Here is a 20734-nt window from a genome sequence, read left to right as displayed (position 1 = left end):
GAGCAGGAGATATCTGTAACATCTCCCAGTTCGCCATCCACTCCAGTTTAAGGGAGATGAGTGAGGCTCTGTATGCAAACAGGAGTGAGGCTCTGTATGCAAACAGAACTGATTACATTTCATTCTCTCTTGCCAGAGAGAAGCAGGCGGAGCGAGCACACGGCTTCGACAGGATAGCAGGCTTCACCATGCTGCAGGGTGCCATTGACTGCACACACATCGCTTTGCAGGCGCCGCATCTCAATTCAGAGATGTACCACAACCGGAAGGAATTCCACTCCCTCAATGTCCAGCTGGTGTGCGACCATACTCAGCGCATCATGCAAGTCAATGCTCCGCATCCTGGCAGGATGCCTTCATTCTGCGGCAGTCCGCTGTACCATCAGCATCTGAGCTGCCACAACAAACCAAAGGGTGGCTACTGGGCGACAAGAGCTACCCCCTAACCACCTGGCTCATGAATCCGCTGCGCAACCCACGTGCACATAGGCAGCATGCATATAACAAAAGCCATGCTGCCACACTGAATATGATAAAGCAGACCATTGGGGTCTTTAAACAACGCTTTCGCTGCCTGGAGGAGCCCTGCAGTACTCACCAGAACACGTCTTAAGGTTCGCCCCTTTCTGCCCAGGCTGTCCGTGATCAACTCAACTGACTGCGGTCTCAGTGACCACAATCCCAATTACACATTCAACAATAGTCCCACACCTTCCCTTCCCTTTGTTACTGACCATCACAGAGTCCTCTTGGCCACAATGCTACAATAAAAGCCACCACAAAATAAACATTCCAAAACAATTTTATGAATCAAACCATTACAATATTTTATTTAAAAGTTAACTAATCACCCTTGTGCATTCCCTCAGTGTGCCTTTGCCTGTCCTAGTGCGCCTACGCAGTGAATGCAGTATGGCTGGTGGAAGGCTGCTGACTTTCAGTGAGGGAGACTGCAGATGGCCTTGCAGGACGACCTCAAGCAGCTTTGGGCCTAGTATGTTCAACTTCGGACTGCATCACCTCGGCATGGGTGGCAGCAGTCTGGGCTGGCTAACCACGGAACTATTGCCATTCCCTCAGGGCGGTGCCTCAGAAATCCTAGTAATTCTAGTAAACAGGTCGCTGGACTGCTGTGACACCCTGCAAGCCCCTTTCCACACTGGTAAACGCAGCCACGATGGCAGCAGTCTGAGCTTGCATGGCAGCAACCTGAGCCTGCAGGAGAGCAGTCTGAGCCTGTATGACTTCAATCTGATCTTCCACTGCAGCACTCAGATGTTGGGTGGATGCTGCTTTTTTTAAATTCGTTTTTATGGGATGTGGGCGTCGCTGGCAAGGCCAGCATTTATTGCCCATCCCTAATTGTCCTTGAGAAGGTGGTGGTGAGCCGCTTTCTTGAACTGCTGCAGTCCGTGTGGTGAAGGTACTCCCACGGTAATGTTAGGGAGGGAGTTCCAGGATTTTGACCCAGCGACGATGAAGGATCGGCGATATACTTCTAAGTCAGAATGGTGTGTGACTTGGAGGGGAACTTGGAGGTGGTGGTGTTCCCATGCGTCTGCTGCCCTTGTCCTTCTAGGTGGAAGAGGTCGCGGGTTTGGGAGGTGCTGCCGAAGAAGCCTTTGCGAGTTGCTGCAGTGCATCTTGTAGATGGTACACACTACAGCCACGGTACGCCAGTGGTGGAGGGAGTGAATGTTTAAGGTGGTGGATGGGGTGCCAATCAAGCAGGCTGCTTTGTCCTGGATGGTGTCGAGCTTCTTGAGTGTTGTTGAAGCTGCACTCATCCAGGTAAGTGGAGAGCATTCCATCACACTCCTTACTTGTGCCTTGTAGATGGTGGAGAGGCTTTGGGGAGTCAGGAGGTGAGACACTCACCGCAGAATACCTAGCCTCTGACCTGCTCTTGTTGCCACAGTATCTATGTGGCTGGTCCAGTTAAGTTTCTGGTCAATGTGCAGTCATCAGCGAACATCCCCATTTCAGACCTTATCTTGGAGGGAAGGTCATTGATGAAGCAGCTGAAGATGATTGGGCCTAGGACACTGCCCTGAAGAACTCCTGCAGCGATGTCCTGGGGCTGTGATAATTGCCCTTCAACCACCACAACCATCTTCCTTTGTGTAGGTATGACTCCAGCCAGTGGAGAGTTTTCCCCCTGATTCCCATTGACTTCAGTTTTACTAGGGCTCCTTGATGCCAGACTCAGTGCCTTGATGTTAAAAGCAGTCACTCTCACCTCACCTCTGGAATTCAGCTCATTTGTCCATGTTTGGACCAAGGCTGTAATGAGGTCGGGAACCTGGTGGTCTTGGCGGAACCCAAGCTGGGCCTCAGTGAGCAGGTTATTGGTGAGTAAGTGCCGCTTGATAGCACTGTCGATGAAACCTTCCATCACTTGGCTGATGATTGAGAGTAGACTGATGGGGCGGTAATTGGCCGGGTTGGATTTGTCCTGCTTTTTGTGGACAGGACATACCTGGGCAGTTTTCCACATTGTCGGATAGATGCCAGTGTTGTAGCTGCACTGGAACAGCTTGTCCTGCAATGGAAGCTGAGACATCAGCATCAGACACTGCATGATGGTTGGGTCCACAAGTGCGTTAATGGATCCCCGCAGGAAAGGATGGGCTCCAAGCTCTGAACAAAGCCTTCTGCAAGGTTGGAGCTGGACTCCTCCATGCTCCTTGACATTGCATTCAGGCTTTCTGACAGGCCTGCCAAAGCACCAAGCATTTTGTTGTGCATACCCATCAGCTTTGTTCTGTAGGCCGCCCTGTCAAAGTCCTTATCTGAGTCTTGTGCAGCAGAGCTTGTGTGTGACCTCGCCCTCCAGGGAGCTGGCACCTGCGCTACCCTTTCCCCCTGTCCTGGCTGCAGCCCGCTCATGCCTGGTGACTCACCATGTACAGATCCCGCCTCTAAGCTACCCTCTAAGGTCCACGCAGTGCTAGTATCTGAGCTGGTGGCTGTGACTGTCAGATTGAGTGACTGTGTTTCTTCTTCATTATCACTCTCCTCTTCCTCTTGCACCACTGGCTGGCCAGGTTGGATTTCTTGGGTCGCTGAAATGAAAAAGGCAAAAGGGTAAGGTTGGGGTGAGCGGGGGGGGCGGGGATGGGTTGGGGGGTAAGCAAGAGGTGCATGCTTACACCATTTGCAGCTTGTAAGTCAGTCAGAAGATATTGTGGGATGTGAGAAGGAGGATTAGGTATGAGCATACCGTCATGTACATTGGTTTCAGCGCCGCCGCTGGCCACTGCTTCGGTCACAGCCACTCTAATTATGGTGAGCACTGTCTCCTTGAGCGGGGTTGGGATATGGAGGCGCGCTTGTCCCTCTCCAGTTAGCTGTCGCTGCTGACGGTTGTGTGCCACCTTGTCCTGCAATAGCGAGGGAAGTGTGTCAGTGAGTATGGTTCACTGTGTTTGGCTGATGTGGCTGTCATAGTTGAATAGTTCGCAGTGAGTGCAAGCTGTGAGATGTGTGTGTGAGGCTTGCAGCAATGGTAAGTGTGTGAGGGTGAGATGGAGCATGTGAATGTGAGTTATGAGTCGTGATTGATAGAGATTGTTGGTAGGTGAGTAATGGGGGTGTGGTGAATTGAGCAGTGTGTGAGGCTAGTGGTGCAGTTTGTGGCATATGGCCTTTGAAGATGAAATCACTGACCTTAGCCACTCGTGTGAGGTCATTGAGATCACTGCATCCAGGTCCTCGGGGCTACACTGCCTGCATTGACAGATTGGGACGGGACCAAGCGGGAACCGGCAACGGTCTTCGGCACTGCTATGAAGCCAGGAGGAGCACTCCTGCGCCTCCTGGCTCCACATTCAGGTAAGTATTTTTTTAAACTTACCTTTTTGGTGACGGCTTACAGCGGTCCCTTTAGGAATCTCCAGTTAGGGCGTGTGTAGACTAGGTTTTCCTGAACACAGCTGGCCCGGCGTTGACAGCATTCGGGGCAGACCAGATTTGAAACAGGCGTTAGGCCTCTTCTCTGCGTATGCAAAGGTCAAAACGCTATTTCAGGCACGGGCCCTGGACGCCTCTTTTCCTGCCTTCACCAATATGGCAGACGCCAGTCACCAAATTATTTGCTTAGGTGTCCTTGTTGCACCTATAAAACAGGCGCGGTGTCATGCAATTTCTAGGCCAATGTCTTAAAGTCTATCTTTGAGAGCACAAATGAACAATGTCATTTCTGGTGCTTCAAGGTTAGATTTTGCTGACTTGTGTTTTATGTTGCTGGACCTGGTGCCTTCCTACCATCTTTAGCCTTAAAGTAAAAACATGGAGGCCTCAACATCTGATTGCTGTTCCTCAACTGCCAACTCCACCTTCGAGAAAAGTGTGCTCATAGCTTTGGCACAATGCAAAAGTGCGTGCAAAAGAGCAATGGTTGTATAATACTTTAAATGGTACTTCCTAGAGGTTCCCGGTGTTCCCACGTTAGGTTTGTGCCATGGTTGAAGGGCCCCACAAGAAATGTGAGCTATGCTGAGGATCACTGCTGCTTTTGATGTTGAAGGGTTTGAGGTCCTGCTGCAGGAGATACACTAAAGAAAGAATGGGCCACACTTACCACCCTCCTTTTATGCAGCTGCTGCAGCAAGGGCCTCCAATCCTTCAACATCAAAGTCTTTATGTTGCTCAAATCTCTCCACTATACCACTGTGAATAATTAGGCAACGTTTCTGCCGTCACCACCAGAACTTGGCCTTTAATGGGAAAATGTATAGAACCATAGAAGATAGGAGTAGGCCATTCGGCCCCTCGAGCCTGCTCCGCCATTCGATGAGATTATGGCTGATCATCCAAACTCAGTATCCCGTACCTGCCTTCTCCCCATATCCCTTGATACCTTTAGCTCTAAGAAATATATCTAACTCCTTCTTGAATATATTTAAAGACTTGGCCTCAACCACCTTCTGTGGTAGAGAATTCCACAGGTTCACCACTCTCTGGGTGAAGAAATTCTTCCTCATCTGTCCTAAATGGCTTACCCCTTATCCTTAGACTATGACCCCTGGTTCTGGACTCTCCGACCATCGGGAACATTCTACCTGCATCTAGTTTGTCCAGACCTGTCAGAATTTTATAAGTTTCGATGAGATCCCCTCTCATTCTTCTAAAGTCCAGCGAGTATAAGCCCAATTGACCCAATCTCTCCTCATACGTCATTCCTGCCATCCCAGGGATCAGCCTTGTGAATCTTCGCTGAACTTCTTCCATGGCAAGAACATCCTTCCTCAGATAAGGCGACCAAAACTGCACACAGTACTCAAGGTGTGGTCTCACCAAGGCCCTGTACAACTGCAGCAGGACATCCTTGCTCCTGTACTCAAACCCTTTCGCTATGAAGGCCAACATACCATTTGCCTTCTTCACCGCCTGCTGCACCTGCATGCTTACCTTCAGCGACTGGTGCACAAGGACACCCAGGTCTCGTTGCACTTCCCCCTTCTCCCAATCTATTGCCGTTCAGATAATAGTCTGCCTTTCTGTTTTTGACACCAAAGTGGATAACCTCGCATTTATCCACGTTATATTGCATCTGCCACGCTTCTGCCCAATCACCCAACCTGTCCAAATCATCCTGGAGTTTCTCGGTATCCTCCTCGCAGCACACACGCCCACCCAGCTTTGTGTCATCTGCAAACTTGGAGATATTACATCTAGTTCCCTTATCTAGATCATTAATGTATATTGTGAATAGCTGGGGTCCAAGGACCGATCCCTGCGGTACCCCACTCGTCACTGCCTGCCACTCAGAAAAAGACCCGTTAGTTCCTACTCTCTGCTTTCTGTCCGCCAACCAGTTCTCTATCCAAGTCAATACCTTGCCCCCAATCCCATGTGCCTTAACTTTACACGCTAACCTCTTATGCGGGACCCTATCGAAAGCCTTTTGAAAGTCCAAATACACCACATCTACTGGTTCTCCCTTATCTATTTTCCCAGTTACATCCTCAAAAAATTCCAGTAGATTAGTCAAGCACGATTTAGCTTTTGTAAATCCATGTTGACTTTGTCCGATCCTGTCACTGTTTTCCAAGTGCTCAGCTATTACATCCTTTATAATGGACTTTAGCATTTTCCCCACTACCGATGTCAGGCTTACCGGTCTGTAATTCCCGCTTTCTCTCTACCACCCTTTTTGAATAGTGGGGTAACATTAGCTACTCTCCAATCCATGGGTACAGTTCCAGATTCCAGCGAATTTTGGAAGATGATCAGCAATGCATCCACTATTTCTAGGGCCACCTCCTTAAGTACCCTAGGATGTAGATTATCAGGCCCTGGGGATTTATCGGCCTTCAATCCCGTCAATTTCCCTAACACCATTTCCCTACAAATACTGATTTCTTTCAGTTCCTCCCTCTCATCAGACCCTATGTTCTCCAACATCTCTGGGAGGTTATTTGTGTCCTCCTTTGTGAAGACAGAACCAAAATATGCATTTAATTGGTCTGCCATTTCTTTGTTCCCCATTATAATTTCCCCTGCTTCTGACTGCAAGGGACCTACACTTGATTTCACTAATCTTTTTCTCTTCACATATCTATAAAAGCTCTTAGTCAGTTTTTATGTTCCCTGCAAGCTTACTTTCATATTCTATTTTCCCCTTCTTAATTAATCCCTTTGTCCTCCTTTGTTGAATCCTAAACTGCTCCCAATCCTCAGGGTTACCGCTTTTCTGGCCAATTTATATGTCCTCTCCTTGGATCTTATGCTATCCCTAATTTCCCTTGTTAGCCACGGTTGAGTCACCCTTTTTGTTTTATTCCTATCCCAAACTGTGATGAACAACTTCTGTAGTTCATCCATGCTGTCTTTGAATGTTTGCCATTGCCTATCCACCGTCAACCGTGTTTGAGGGATGGTTATCTGGATCAATATGTCGAGGAACCAACTCGGGAACAGGCTATATTGGACTGGGTACTGTGCAATGAGAAGGGACTAATCAGTAATCTTGTTGTACGGGGACCCTTGGGTCAGAGCGATCATAACATGATCGATTTCTCACTCGAAATGGAGAGCGAAGAAATTGACTCAGAGACTAAGGTCCTGAATTTAAACAAGGGGAATTATGATGCCATGAGACGGGAACTGAGTAGGTCTGATTGGACAACGTTCCTGGGAGGACTGGAGGTAGATAAACAATGGCAAACATTTAAAGATAGAATGACAAAATTGCAAAAATTGTTTATACCAATCTGGCATAAAAGGAAATCTAAAAAGGTGACTCAACCGTGGATAACAGGGGAAATTAGAGACAGCATAAAATCCAAAGATAGGGCGTATAAAATAGCCAAAAAAAGCGCCAGAGCGGAAGATTGGGAACAGTTTAAGATAGAGCAAAGGAGGGCAAAGGGCATAATCAAGAGGGGCAAAATAGCTTACGAAAACAAGCTGGCGGAAAATATAAAAACTAACTCCAAAAGCTTTTATAAGTATATCAAAAGGAAAAGACTGGTGAAAACCAAAGTTGGTCCATTGCAGTCAGATACGGGGGAATATATAATGGGAAATAAGGAAATGGCAGATCAACTAAATGCATACTTTGGGTCAGTCTTTACGAAGGAAGACACAAAAAACCTCCCTGGGATATCGGGAAAAATAGGGACATTGGCAAAGGAGGAACTGACGCAAATCAATATCTCTAAGGATATGGTGTTAAGGAAGCTAAAGGGATTGAAGGTGGACAAATCCCCAGGGCCTGATAACATGCATCCTAGGGTACTGAAGGAGGTGGCCCTAGAGATAGCGGATGCACTAAGGATGATTTTTCAGAATTCATTAGACTCGGGAACAGTGCCGATGGATTGGAGGGTAGCTAACGTTACCCCACTATTCAAAAAGGGGGGTAGGGAAAAAGCAGGTAATTACAGACCTGTAAGCCTTACATCAGTTGTGGGCAAAATGCTGGAGTCCATCATTAAGGATGAAATAGCGGAGCACTTAGCAAATGGGGACAGGATAGGACAGAGTCAACATGGATTTACAAAGGGTAAATCGTGCTTGACTAATCTATTGGAATTTTTTGAGGGAGTAACTGGTAGAATAGATGGGGGAGAGCCAGTAGATGTGGTGTACCTGGACTTCCAAAAGGCCTTCGATAAGGTCCCACATAAAAGATTAGCATGGAAAATTGAGGCTCATGGGATAAAGGGGAAAGTTTTGGCGTGGATAGGGAACTGGCTGTCAGATAGAAAACAGAGAGTTGGAATAAACGGCTCATTTTCTGAATGGCAGGCAGTAACAAGTGGGGTACCACAGGGATCTGTCCTGGGCCCCCAGCTGTTCACAATTTACATTAATGACCTGGATCAGGGAGTCGGATGCAGCATTTCCAAATTTGCAGACGACACTAAACTAGGAGGGGGGGTGGGCTCAGAGGAAGAGACCAGGAAGCTCCAGAGCGATTTGGACAGACTGGGCGATTGGGCGGATAAATGGCAGATGCACTATAATGTGGACAAGTGCGAAGTTATCCACCTTGGGTGCAGGAACGGGAGGGCAAATTATTATTTAAATGGCAATAGATTGGGAGAGGGGGAAGTACAGAGAGACCTGGGTGTTCTTGTACACCAGTCACTGAAGGCGAGCATGCAGGTGCAACAGGCGGTCAAGAAGGCAAACGGTATGCTGGCCTTCATAGCAAAAGGGTTAGAATACAGGAACAGGGATACCTTGCTGCAGCTGTACAGGGCACTGGTGAGACCACACCTCGAGTACTGTGTACAGTTTTGGTCGCCTCATCTGAGGAAGGATGTTCTTGCCATGGAGGGGGTGCAGCGGCGATTCACCAGGCTGATACCAGGAATGGCGGGAATGACCTATGAGGAGAGACTATGTAGTTTAGGGATGTACACACTGGAGTTTAGAAGATTGAGAGGGGACCTCATAGAAGTGTATAAAATTCTGACAGGTCTAGACAGACTGGATGCAGAAGGAATGTTTCCCTTGGCGGGTGAGAACAGAACTAGAGGACATAATTTAAGGATAAGGGCTAAACCATTTAGGACAGAGATGAGGGGGAATTTCTTCACTCAGAGAGTGGTGAACCTGTGGAACTCATTGCCACAGAGGGCAGTGTACGCCAGCTCATTAAATATATTTAAGAGGGAATTAGATATATTTCTACGGGCAAAAGGGGTTAAGGGTTACGGAGAGAAGGCGGGGACGGGATACTGAATTAAAGGATCAGCCATGATCTCATCGAATGGCGGAGCAGGCACGAAGGGCCGAATGGCCTACGCCTGCTCCTATCTTCTATGTATCTATGTAACCCTTTGAGTGACATTCCCCAATCAATCCTACCCAATTCGCGCCTCATACCATCGTAGTTTCCTTTATTTAAATTCAGGACCCTAGTCTCCGAGTCAACTACTTCACTCTCCATCCTAATGAAGAATTCTATCATATTATGATCGCTCTGACCCAAGGGGTCTCGTACAACAAGATTGCTAATTAATCCTCTCTCATTACATAATACCCAGTCTAAGATGGCCTGATCTCTGGTTGGTTCCTCGACATATTGTTCCAGAAAACCATCCCGTAAACATTCTAGGAATTCCTCCTCCTCAGTATTTTTACTAATTTGGTTAGCCCAATCTATATGTAAATTAAAGTCATCCATGATGACTGCTGTGCCCTTACTGCACGCTTCTCTAATTTCCCTTTTAATGCCATCCCCAACCTCCGTATTACTGTTTGGAGGTCTATATACCACTCCCACTAACGTTTTCTGCCCCTTGATATTTCTCAGTTCTACCCATACAGATTCCGCATCATCAGAGTTAATATCCTTCCTTTCAATTGTGTTAATCCCCTCTTTAACCAGCAATGCTACCCCACCTCCCTTTCTTTTTTGCCTATCCTTCCTAAATATTGAATACCCCTGGATGTTGAGTTCCCAGCCTTGGCCACCCTGGAGCCATGTTTCTGTAATTCCAATCAAATCATATTCGTTTACCTCTATTTGCGCAGCTAATTCATCCACCTTGTTCCGAATGCTCCTTGCATTAAGACACAAAGCTTTCAGGCTTGTTTTTTTAACGCTCTCAGACCTATATGAATTATTATTTACTGTGACCATGTTTGATTTAAACCATTGAGTTCTTTGCCTTCTAATTTTGTTTTTCTCCTTCCTGTCTTTTGCTTTTTTCCTTGTTTCCCTTTCCTCTGTCTCCCTGCTCAGGTTCCGAACCCCTGCCACTTTAGTTTAAACCCTCCCCAACAGCACTAGCAAACACTCCCCCTAGGACATCGGTCCCGGCCCTGCCCAGGTGCAAACCGTCCCGTTTGTACTGGTCCCACCTCTCCCAGAACCAGTTCCAATGTCCAAGGAATTTGAATCCCTTCCCCCTTACACCATTCCTCTAGCCACGTATTCATTTGAAATATCCTCCTATTTCTACTCTGACTAGCACGTGGCACTGGTAGCAATCCTGAGATTACTACCTTTGAGGTCCTATTTTTTAATTTACCTCCTAACTCCCTATATTCTGCTTTTAGGACCTCATCCCATTTTTTACCTATATCGTTGGTGCCTATGTGCACCACGACAACAGGCTGTTCGCCCTCCCCCTCCAAAATGTTCTGCAGCCGCTCCAAGACGTCCTTGACCCTTGCACCAGGGAGGCAACACACCATCCTGGAGTCTCGATTGCAGCCGCAAAAACGCCTATCTATTCCCCTTACAATTGAGTCCCCTATCACTATAGCTCTTCCACTCTTTTTCCTCCCAGCCTGTGCAGCAGAGCCACCCATGGTGCCAGGAAGTTGGCTGCTGCTGCCTTCCCCTGATGAGTCATCCCCCCCCAACAGTATTCAAAGTGGTATATCTGTTTGAGAGGGGGATGGCCACAGGGGATTCCTGCACTACCTGCCTGCGTCTCTTACTCTGCCTGCTGGTCACCCATTCCCTTCCTGCCTGTACACCCTTTACCTGCGGTGTGACCAACTTGCTAAATGTGATATTCACGACGTCCTCAGCATCGCGAATGCTCCAAAATGAATCCATCCGCAGCTCCAGTGCCACAATGCGGTCTATCAGTAGCTGCAGCTGGACACACTTCCCGCACACACGGTCGTCAGGGACGCAGGAAGCGTCCCTGATTTCCCACATAGAGCAGGAGGAGCATACTACGGGGCTGGGCTGTCCTGCCATGACTTACCCTTTAATTAATTAATTAAAATTAAATGAATCCCACCAATTTCACTTCAATTAAATGATATACTCAAAGGCCCTTGCTTAATAGTAGTCCCCGCTACACAACAGAGACCTTAGAAAACACAAAATTTAAGTTTAGAAAAATTTAGAAAGAAAATACTCACCAACCAATCACTTACCTGCTTCTTGGTGACGTCACACTTCGATTACTTTTTGCTTCCCTCTCCCGGAACCTGGATTGGTAAGCTCCTTAAATACCGCCGCCGCCTCTGGTACTCCCTCGCAGGTCCGCCGCCTCTCCGCTCTCTCGGGGCTCTGGGCCTCGCTGCTCGCTGCCTCGGGCTGCTCCTTAAATACCGCCACCGCCTCTGGTGCTCCCTCGCAGGTCCGCCGCCTCTCCGCTCTCTCGGGGCTCTGGGCCTCGCTGCTCGCCGCCTCGGGGCTGCTCCTTAAATACCGCCGCCGCCTCTGGTGCTCCCTCGCAGGTCCGCCGCCTCTCCGCTCTCTCGGGGCTCTGGGCCTCGCTGCTCGCCGCCTCGGGGCTGCTCCTTAAATACCGCCGCCGCCTCTGGTGCTCCCTCGCAGGTCCGCCGCCTCTCCACTCTCTCGGGGCTCTGGGCCTCGGGGCTGCTCCTTAAATACCGCCGCCGCCTCTGGTGCTCCCTCGCAGGTCCGCCGCCTCTCCGCTCTCTCGGGGCTCTGGGCCTCACTGCTCGCCGCCTCGGGGCTGCTCCTTAAATACCGCCGCCGCCTCTGGTGCTCCCTCGCAGGTCCGCCGCCTCTCCGCTCTCTCGGGGCTCTGGGCCTCGCCCTTTAAAAGCTGTTGCTTTGCCAGATTTTATGATACCTAGCCAAACTATTGACGTTAGAGGCAGGGCCTTCCTTTGGAAAATTCAACACAACCTGCCCCATAGATTGCTGGCATATATGAGTCTGTGCCTTAGGTCAACTTAAACCCATTTTTGCTAGATGTGGAAAATCAGGGCCATAAAGATCACTTCGGTTGGGCAGGCAAAAGCTAATTACAGGACAAAGGGAGAGTGAAAATAACAAAGTAAGGCAAGAAGAAAAACAGCTCAAAAATGGGTGGAATGAAGTGGACGATGGATGAGGAAAACAAGAAAATCGGATATATAACTAGGTTTGAAGTTGCTCATGTCAGTTTTCAGGCTAAAGGCTGCAGGGTACTAAGGGGAAAGATACTGTGCCTGAAGTTTCTGTTGAGCTTGGTTGTAACAGTGTAGGAGGGGAGTGCAGTGGGAGTTGAAATGGCTAGCCACAAGAGGGTCAGGATCATACCTATGGACAGAATAGAAGTCTTTATCAAAGTGATCACCCAATCTATGTCTCCCCCTATAGAGGAGAACACACCATGAGCAGCAAATACAGTATGCTAGATTGGAGGAAGTACACGTAAATTACTTGGGACCCTAGACAATGGTATATTAAAAGATAAAATAAAAACAAAATGCTGTAAACACTCAGCAGATCAGACAGAATCTGTGAAGAGAAAAACAGAGTTAACGTTTCAGGTCGATGACCTTTCATCAGAACTGGTTTTGTTTTGGTATAGTAAAAGATAACTGGACAAGAATTTTGTGTAAACTTGAGATTCATTTGCTAAGAGAGCATGGTATTAGTGAAATAAATGAAAAAAAATCAAAAGAACTCTTGGCTGTGTAAGGAATTCAACAGGACTGAAGATGGGTTTTACAACATCAAACTCTCCAAGGATGTCAACAAACTGTGCTTGTCTTTTGACAAGTATTAAAATTCTAAGTATAATAGGCCGAGTGTGCAACTAGCTCCTATTAGAAAGTAATTTGTATATTTTGTTTCTTGAATCAATTCATGTTTAGTTTTGGAAATTGTTCTTCTGTGGTGGCATAAGACTGATGATGTATTTTACTAAGTGCACAGAACTAAAACAGTGCATTAACTTACAAAACTAAATTCTTTGTTTTCATAATTGTTAAACTTAAATATTTTTGTGATAAATGAAATCTGTGTACATTATGTTCTAACCTACTGTTAAGATGCCCTATTTTGCGCCACATTTTTGAATGGGAACACATAGAAATAGTACTCTGCAGTAGGAAGATTTTAACTATCCACAGGAATAAAAACATTATAAAAATGGGAGCACTGGCACTGGGTTGAAAGCTTCCCTTCTAACAATTGCTCCTAAGATAAATGAGTTTGATTAGCTTCAGCCCATTTTCTAGTGGGCATGAATTCACAACGTACAGCTTGCTATAAATTATCAATAAATAGCAGTCTCATTGAAAGGCTACAAGACGTCTTGTATGGGAAATGTCACACTGGTGCAATAAGAGTTGCTGTTCAGCTTATGGCTAAGCTCCATTGTTGGGACAATATAGAGGGATATTTATCTTTCAGTAATAGTAAGAGTAATGTGCTGTGCTATCATGCTCCCATTGTGTTTGGGTAGATGGGGGAAATTCTTCAAGAGTTAAATAACTAATAAAAATCAAGCAGTTCTCAAGAGTATGGTGCAAAGTAGTGGATTGTTCGAAAATATAACTAAAATATTGGGGATATCAGAAAGCCTACAGATCTTGTGTACTTCACATAAAAGCAGCAGAGACAAAAAACGGTTTGAAGCGGTTGAAGTTTGGGTTGTATCCATTTAGTAAAACCTTTATTAATTCATTTTTGATCCCCTTCCTCCTACCCAGGTGAACATGGATGGGATAAACAGCATCGTGTATTTTGGTTGGTTTAATGGCAAGGACCCAGACCCGAAACAGAACCCTGGAGAAATTATAATGTATTCCTACCTTGTATTCTACAAGTAAAATCGCAAATCATTACTAACCAGGACTTGAAATTAATAATAACTCAGAAGCAGTTTGCTACCAAACCCTGGAAGTTTATGACTGAGGTAACAAGCTGTTGGCTGAATGTTGCTGTCTGTATTCAGCTGGCATGTTTGTTGATGTTGCTGTATTTAATGATCACTGTCAGAATGTTCTAGAATGCATATCTGAATGTCATTCGGGCCAGCTTCACAGGGCACTATTCCATAACTTAAGTGGCTATTTTCAGCCTCATGTTTTCATGGAAGAACATTAGCATTCAGAATCAAAATTGACCAGATCTGCTACAGAAAGCTTAAGCTTAGTCAAGGAGCAACCTTTTCTACAGTTAATTTTTAATCCTGGTTACTATACTTTTCTTCTACTTTTGTAATAGATAAAGTCAGAATACATGCAATTGTTGCAGCCTGAGTTGGATTTTATTTTACTCCATGCATTATGACAGTATTACCTTTTTTAAAAACTAGATGTTTCCTCACTTTCTAATCCTTGTGATTTGTAAAAATACTGCTAAACTTTGCTGTTATGTATCCACGTACATTACAATGGCAGTGGGGTGTGTATTACCTTGTTCATTGCATAAAAGGTCTAAATAAAAGTGAAAGCTGGCTACCGAAAATAAGGCTGACGAATAAACCTGCCTCTTCACACTGCTCAGCAAACTAATATACCTTCTCTGTTAATTATATCACCACTGCCATTAAGTCTTGCCGCTTACCACAAAGTAGCACTGTGAGAATTCACAGTTTTTTGCATCATGTTTCTATTCTCTTATTTTATGCCCTCAGTTGTGTGCTGTGATGAATTGTTTGAGTGTTACTTTTTAAAAGATATCTTGCTAGTTTGGTCGCAGTCTTTCAGTTTTCTGTATTTATCTACATTGTAATTGGAAAAAGAATATTTCTGTTCAAATGACCTGTTTTCAAGTTATGTGTCAGTTGTATCCTGACTACAGGGTTAAACTTGGAGGTTTACAGACTACAACTGCCAAATTGCATTGCACAGCCGCTTGTACACAATAAGAATGGGTCTTCCTGTGACAGCTGCTTAGCAACTGCAAGTCTTGGGTTTTACAGCTCCGCATTCGCTTAAGAATAGATGGCTGCAATTTCCATTATATATCATCAAATGACTCCACAGATGAGATGTTTTTGAAATCTTAGGGTAACTAAAACTACACTGAACTTTATCACAATGAAATTCAGATAGTAGGCTAGATAACTTTTCCGACAGATACACCTTTCCAGGGCGATGTCCAAACTGTGGCTAGTGGGTCACACACAACCCCTGAACCCTAGGAATGTGACCTTCAAAGTCCTTTTTGTGTTTATATTTCTTATCTGCTGGTTTGTCCTATTTGAATTTAGTTGGCCTGAAGCTTTAGAAAGAGCTGGTCTTCATGTTATTGCCTCATTCATGGATATATCCTTAATCAGCTCATCCAGATCTGCTTGTATCAATAACTTGAGATACATGTAAATTAATGGGAATATGGATTTTGAACTTTGTGTGGCCCTCAAGGTTCCGTGGTACTAATCTATACGGCCCACAAAGACAAAAAGCTTGAACACCCCTACTTTACCTGTGTCCAGAAGCCACCTTGGAAGAGCCTGACCAAAATATAGCAATTTCATGGCATTGGCTGACTGTATCAGGAAATTAAAATACATTCTCCCAGTTTGAAAATAGTAATTTGGAGCTTTTGAGTTGGAAGAGGAAGTGTTGTTTTATATGCACAAGTTACTTGGGTCTATTTAGCATAATAATTACTTTTATGCATCTCTACAAATTATACTAATCTTTCTACTGAACATAATTTAAACTCAGAATTTTAATGTTGCTTGCTCTTTTAAAGCTATTGTATTGAAACCTTTCATATTGGTTTCTGATTACAGTAATTCACTGTAAGCTACACAGCTAGACTGTCATAGTCACTGTCATTTACAACAGGAAATAGGTTTTTCCAGGTTTATTTTGTAAAGTTGGGACTTTGTTGCCATGGACATATATGGCACATGTAGTAAAACCCAAACTCCAGCTAATGGTTTATACAGATGTTTAGCTGTTTTTGATTTATGGTAGTTGAACAGTTAATCATCAAAACACGAGCTATAGGCTTTGGGGGACATCGAATTATGACAAAGATTGCATACACAAGCCCAAAAATTGGCATTGTTATATATATTACAGAACAGGCATACCGTACAAAGCTTGTGGGGATTTTAAAAAAATTATGAGTTGAATTTGAGTATTTTTTATTGAATCATCCTTCAGATTTCCTACTAGTCTTCCTTGCATGTACTAATGATGAAATTCTAATAAATAATTTGCATTTAAAATTTTAAACTCTCATCAGATGTTATTCAGGTATGAACAGTGATACATGTGAAATAACTAGTTGTGTTTAAAGGTCTAATTGGAAATGCATGGGACTTGCTGTAGGTAACTGCCTTCATTTTTTGCTTTATCCCATTCCTGTGGAGATCAAGTGGTTTAAAATATTCTCTGGCCTGCTGTAACACTTGTCATGGGGGAGTATTAGAACATAAGAAATAGGAGCAGGAGTAGGCCCTTCGAGCCTGCTCCGCCATTCAATGAGATCATGGCTGATCTTCTGCCTCAACTCCATTCACCGGCCCTAACGCCATATCCCTTGATGCCTTTGCTAGTCAGAAATCTATCGACTTCTGTTTTGAATATACCCAATGACTGAGCCTCCACAGCCCTCTGGGGTAGAGAATTCCAAAGATTCACCACCCTCTGTGAAGAAATTTCTTCTCATCTCAGTCCTGAATGGCCTACCCTTTATCCTGAGGTATTGAAGCTCATAGCACCACATTCTCTAATATTTTTCTTTAAGAAGGCTTTTGGTTGCAGCTTTTCATATAACACACCACAATACAGATAATCCTGATTTATGACTCTTACAAATTTCGGTCAGTGTTTTCAATTTTAAGGGGTGGAAAGTAAATCAGGATGATCTTTTCTGACTGGATTTAGAAGCATAAGTCATTCAGGACTTTTGTGTATTTCAACTGATTTAATGGGCTTATAGAATGCTGCTGCTTGGGGCAAGTATTAATCAGAGTGGATAATAACAGCGTGTATGAGTCACTTAGGAAGAACACTGGCTATTTTGTTTTTGGCCAAAGAAGGAGTTGAACATAGGCAGCAAATTTGGTGTGTGGACTGTTACTGTACTACAAGGAGTAACATTTTCTAGAACCATTTTACAAAAATCCTATTTCCAAAAAGATCCACAAGGTATTTCTCAAAAATTGAAAACTAGAAACATTTGGGTTCCTGATAGCGCACAGATTAAAATAACAGCAAAATTTTACATGAATGTGTTAATGTAGTTTCAACCCAATAAGTGGGTTAACAACTGCACTGAAATAGTGCACAAAGGAATTTTATGGGAATGCAATAACTGATGCACTACCAGAGGAAATTAAACCTGGTTATTATGAATTTGATGTTGCACAGAGAATAAACTAATGTCCACAGAAGTTACACAGTAGAACATCAATTTGCAGTGATATATGATTTCTACTGCATAAGAAAAGTCTAAAATAGTTCATTTTTAGTTTTAATCAGGTCTGAAAAGATTAGTCTTTGTCCATTTGTGCCTGTGTGATTTCAAATAATTTGCATGTACAGGAAACTTTCGATTTACCGGCACCTAAATAACCGGAAATCTCAGTTAACCGGCAAAATTCAGGAGTAGGTTCAGGTAAGTTTTACTTCATATTGTACTTGCCTTCCTCGATCTGTTGCTGTGCAAGGGTGTGGCTGCAGCTGTTGCTAAGCTACAGAGATGCTTGGAACTTGTGGCCATTGTTCTGCACTTGTTGCTAAGCAACAGGGTTTGTTGCTTTATACGGAGCTGTCAGCTCTTCGTACCTTTTACTATAGCTTTCAGTTATCCGGAATTTTTGATGAACCGGCACCACGTCGGTCCCGTCGGTGCCGGATAAAAAAAAGTTTCCTGTATATTAGTTTACTGCAGTTGATATAAAATTGGTATTGCTTTTGGGTCTCAGTGACTTAAACCATGGCTATCAAGCTTGGAATGTTACTGCAGCAATCGAGGGAGCAGCAGCTGCTGGTGTGACATCACAATGTAATTACGTTGATGAGTTTGACCCAAAGCCTTATAGATTTTACAAACAGTGTCAACTGATGAAAAAGGACAGACGAAAGAATGAAGTAACAACAAACTGGTGCTATATTGATGGTTCTGCTTTTTTATTTAATCATTTTCACCCCACAGAAAGTATTTCAATATTTTTCGTGATGTGTCATGCTTTTAAAAGGGAAATTGATCAATATTTGAGAACAAAAATGTAAAAGGGTATATGGAAAGGGCAGGGAATTGGATAGCTCTTTGAGAGTCAGCACCAGTGCAATGGGCTGCATCACCACCTCCTGTGCTGTAAAATTCTGATTCTATGTACTCCCAACTCTTTTCTCAAAACCTCTCACTTTGTAGAGAAGTTTCTTTGAATTCCTCTGGCTAGAATAGTGTGGCGTACTATATATTAAACAGTAACATAGAAATTACAAAATCCAAAATGAAGTCATTTTAACAAAACATAAAAAACCCTAAAGGAATCACTACGATATACATTCTTGCAACATATCAAGACATCCACTGCTTTGCTGTAGGTTCTAACAATCTTTCTCCAAATGTTATGTCTAAAGAAAATACTTTCTGGCAACAAACATATTGGCACCTTCAAGTTTATCTCTGTCCCCTTATCAGATACTTCCAAGGACAAGGATTCCATACTTATCAGAACACAGGACACTCTGAGGGGGGAGGGTGAACAGCCAGAGGTCATTGTTCATATCGGTAATAACATAGGCAGAAAGAGGGATGAAGTCCTGCAGGCAGAGTTTAGGGTGCCACGTGCTAGTGAGTACAGGAATAGGATAGAACATAAGAAATAGGAGTAGGCCATTCGGCCCTTTGAGCCTGCTCCGCCAGTCAATGAGATCATGGCTGATCTTCTGCCTCAACTCCATTCACCGGCCCTATCGCCATATCCCTTGATGCCTTTACTAGTCAGAAATCTATTGACTTCTGTTTTGAATATACCCAATGACTGAGCCTCCACAGCCCTCTGGGTAAAGATTCACCACCCTCTGAAGAAATTTCTTCTCATCTCAGTCCTGAATGGCCTACCCTTTATCTTGAGGCTCTGGCCCCTGGTTCGAGACTCCCCAGCCAAGGGAAACATTCTCCCAACATCCACCCTATCAAGCCCTGTAATAATTTTGTATGCTTCAATGAGATCCCCTCTTATTCTTCTGAATTCAAGAGAATACAGGCCTAGTTTACTCAATCTCTTCTCATACGACAGTCCCGCCATCCCAGGAATCAATCTCGTGAAGCTTTGTTGCACTCCCTCTATGGCAAGTATATCCTTCCTTAGGTAAGGAGACCAAAACTGTACACAGTACTCCAGGTGTGGTCTCACCAAGGCCATATATAATTGGAGTAAGACTTCTTTACTCCTGTACTCAAATCCTCTTGTAATGAAGGCCAGCATACCATTTGCCTTCCTAATGGCTTGCTGCACCTGCACATTCACTGTCAGTGACTCATGTACACGGACACCCAGGACCCTTTGAGCATCTGCATTCCCCAATCTTTCACCATTTTTGAAATACTCTGCCTTTCTGTTTTTTCTACCAAAGTGGATAACTTCACATTTATCCACATTATATTCCATCTGCCATGTTCTCCCCCACTCATTGAGCCTGTCGAGATCCCCCTGAAGCCTCTTCACATTCTCTTCACAACTGACACTGCCACTTAGCTGCAAATTTGGAAATGTGCTGATGAATGCGTGGCTGGACAAATGGTGCAGGAGGGAGGGCATTAGATTCCTGAGGCATTGGGACCATTTCTAGGGAAGATGGGGCCTGTACAAGCCGGGCAGGTTGCACCACAACAGAGCCGGGTCCAATATTCTCGCAGGGAGGTTTGCTAGTGCTATTGTTGAGGGTTTAAACTAGCTTGGCAGGGGGATGGTCACCAGCATATAGGGGTAGAAAAGAGGAATAAGGTGCATAAAAGAGTGAGAGTGTGTTGGATAGTACTAGAGAAGAAAGTAGTACTAGAGGCAGAAGTTGTACCATATTAGATAGGAGCAGACTAAGAAAGACTATGAAGAATTCAAAAATGGGTTTAGAATGCATGTACGTAAACGCACAAAGTGTGCTGAATAAGGTTGGTGAGCTACAAGCACAATTAGCCTTGTGGCAATATGATGTCGCAATAACGGAAATGTGGCTTAAAAATGGTGATGACTGGGCACTTAATATTCAAGGGTACAAGGTGTTCAGAAAAGATAGAGAAGGAAAAAAGGGAGGTGGGGTGGCAGTGCTGATTAAGGAAGGCATTGTAGTGTTGGAAAGAGGATGTTCTTGAGGGGACAAGGACAGAATGCATTTGGTTAGAGTTGAGCGAAAAGGGTATGATCACACTATTGAGGGTATTCTACAGGCCTCCAAATAGTAAGAGGGAAGTAGAGAAGCAAATCTGCAGAGAAATCGCAGAGATATGCAAGAGCTATAGAGTGGTGATATTGGAGGACTTTAATTACTCAAATATCAATTGGGATAATGCTAGGGTAAAGGGAAAGGAGGGGGAGGAATTTCTGAAATGTGTTCAGGAGAATTTCCTTGACCAGTATGTTCTTGGCCC

At 44.6% G+C, this 20734-nt stretch overlaps 1 protein-coding gene across 3 annotated transcripts in view; it reads left to right on the top strand.

Moving 5' to 3' along the window:
• ngly2 (N-glycanase 2) overlaps window positions 1-16365 on the top strand; it is a 334241-nt gene extending 317876 nt beyond the window's left edge. For all 3 annotated transcript variants that reach the window (XM_085988341.1, XM_085988340.1, XM_085988339.1), the window contains one exon: window positions 13879-16365. In XM_085988341.1, the coding sequence (XP_085844467.1) occupies window positions 13879-13925 (47 nt within the window). In that variant the 3' untranslated portion in view covers window positions 13926-16365. The remainder of the gene's footprint in view (window positions 1-13878) is intronic.
• The last annotated feature ends 4369 nt before the right edge of the window (window positions 16366-20734 follow it).

The sequence above is a fragment of the Somniosus microcephalus genome, chromosome 5, assembly GCF_052327205.1.
Source record: "Somniosus microcephalus isolate GS21.2 chromosome 5, FLI_Smic_1.0, whole genome shotgun sequence".
NCBI lineage: Eukaryota > Metazoa > Chordata > Chondrichthyes > Squaliformes > Somniosidae > Somniosus > Somniosus microcephalus.
The sequence above is the reverse complement of the archived record's forward strand: the minus strand, read 5'-3'. Positions and strand labels throughout refer to the sequence as shown.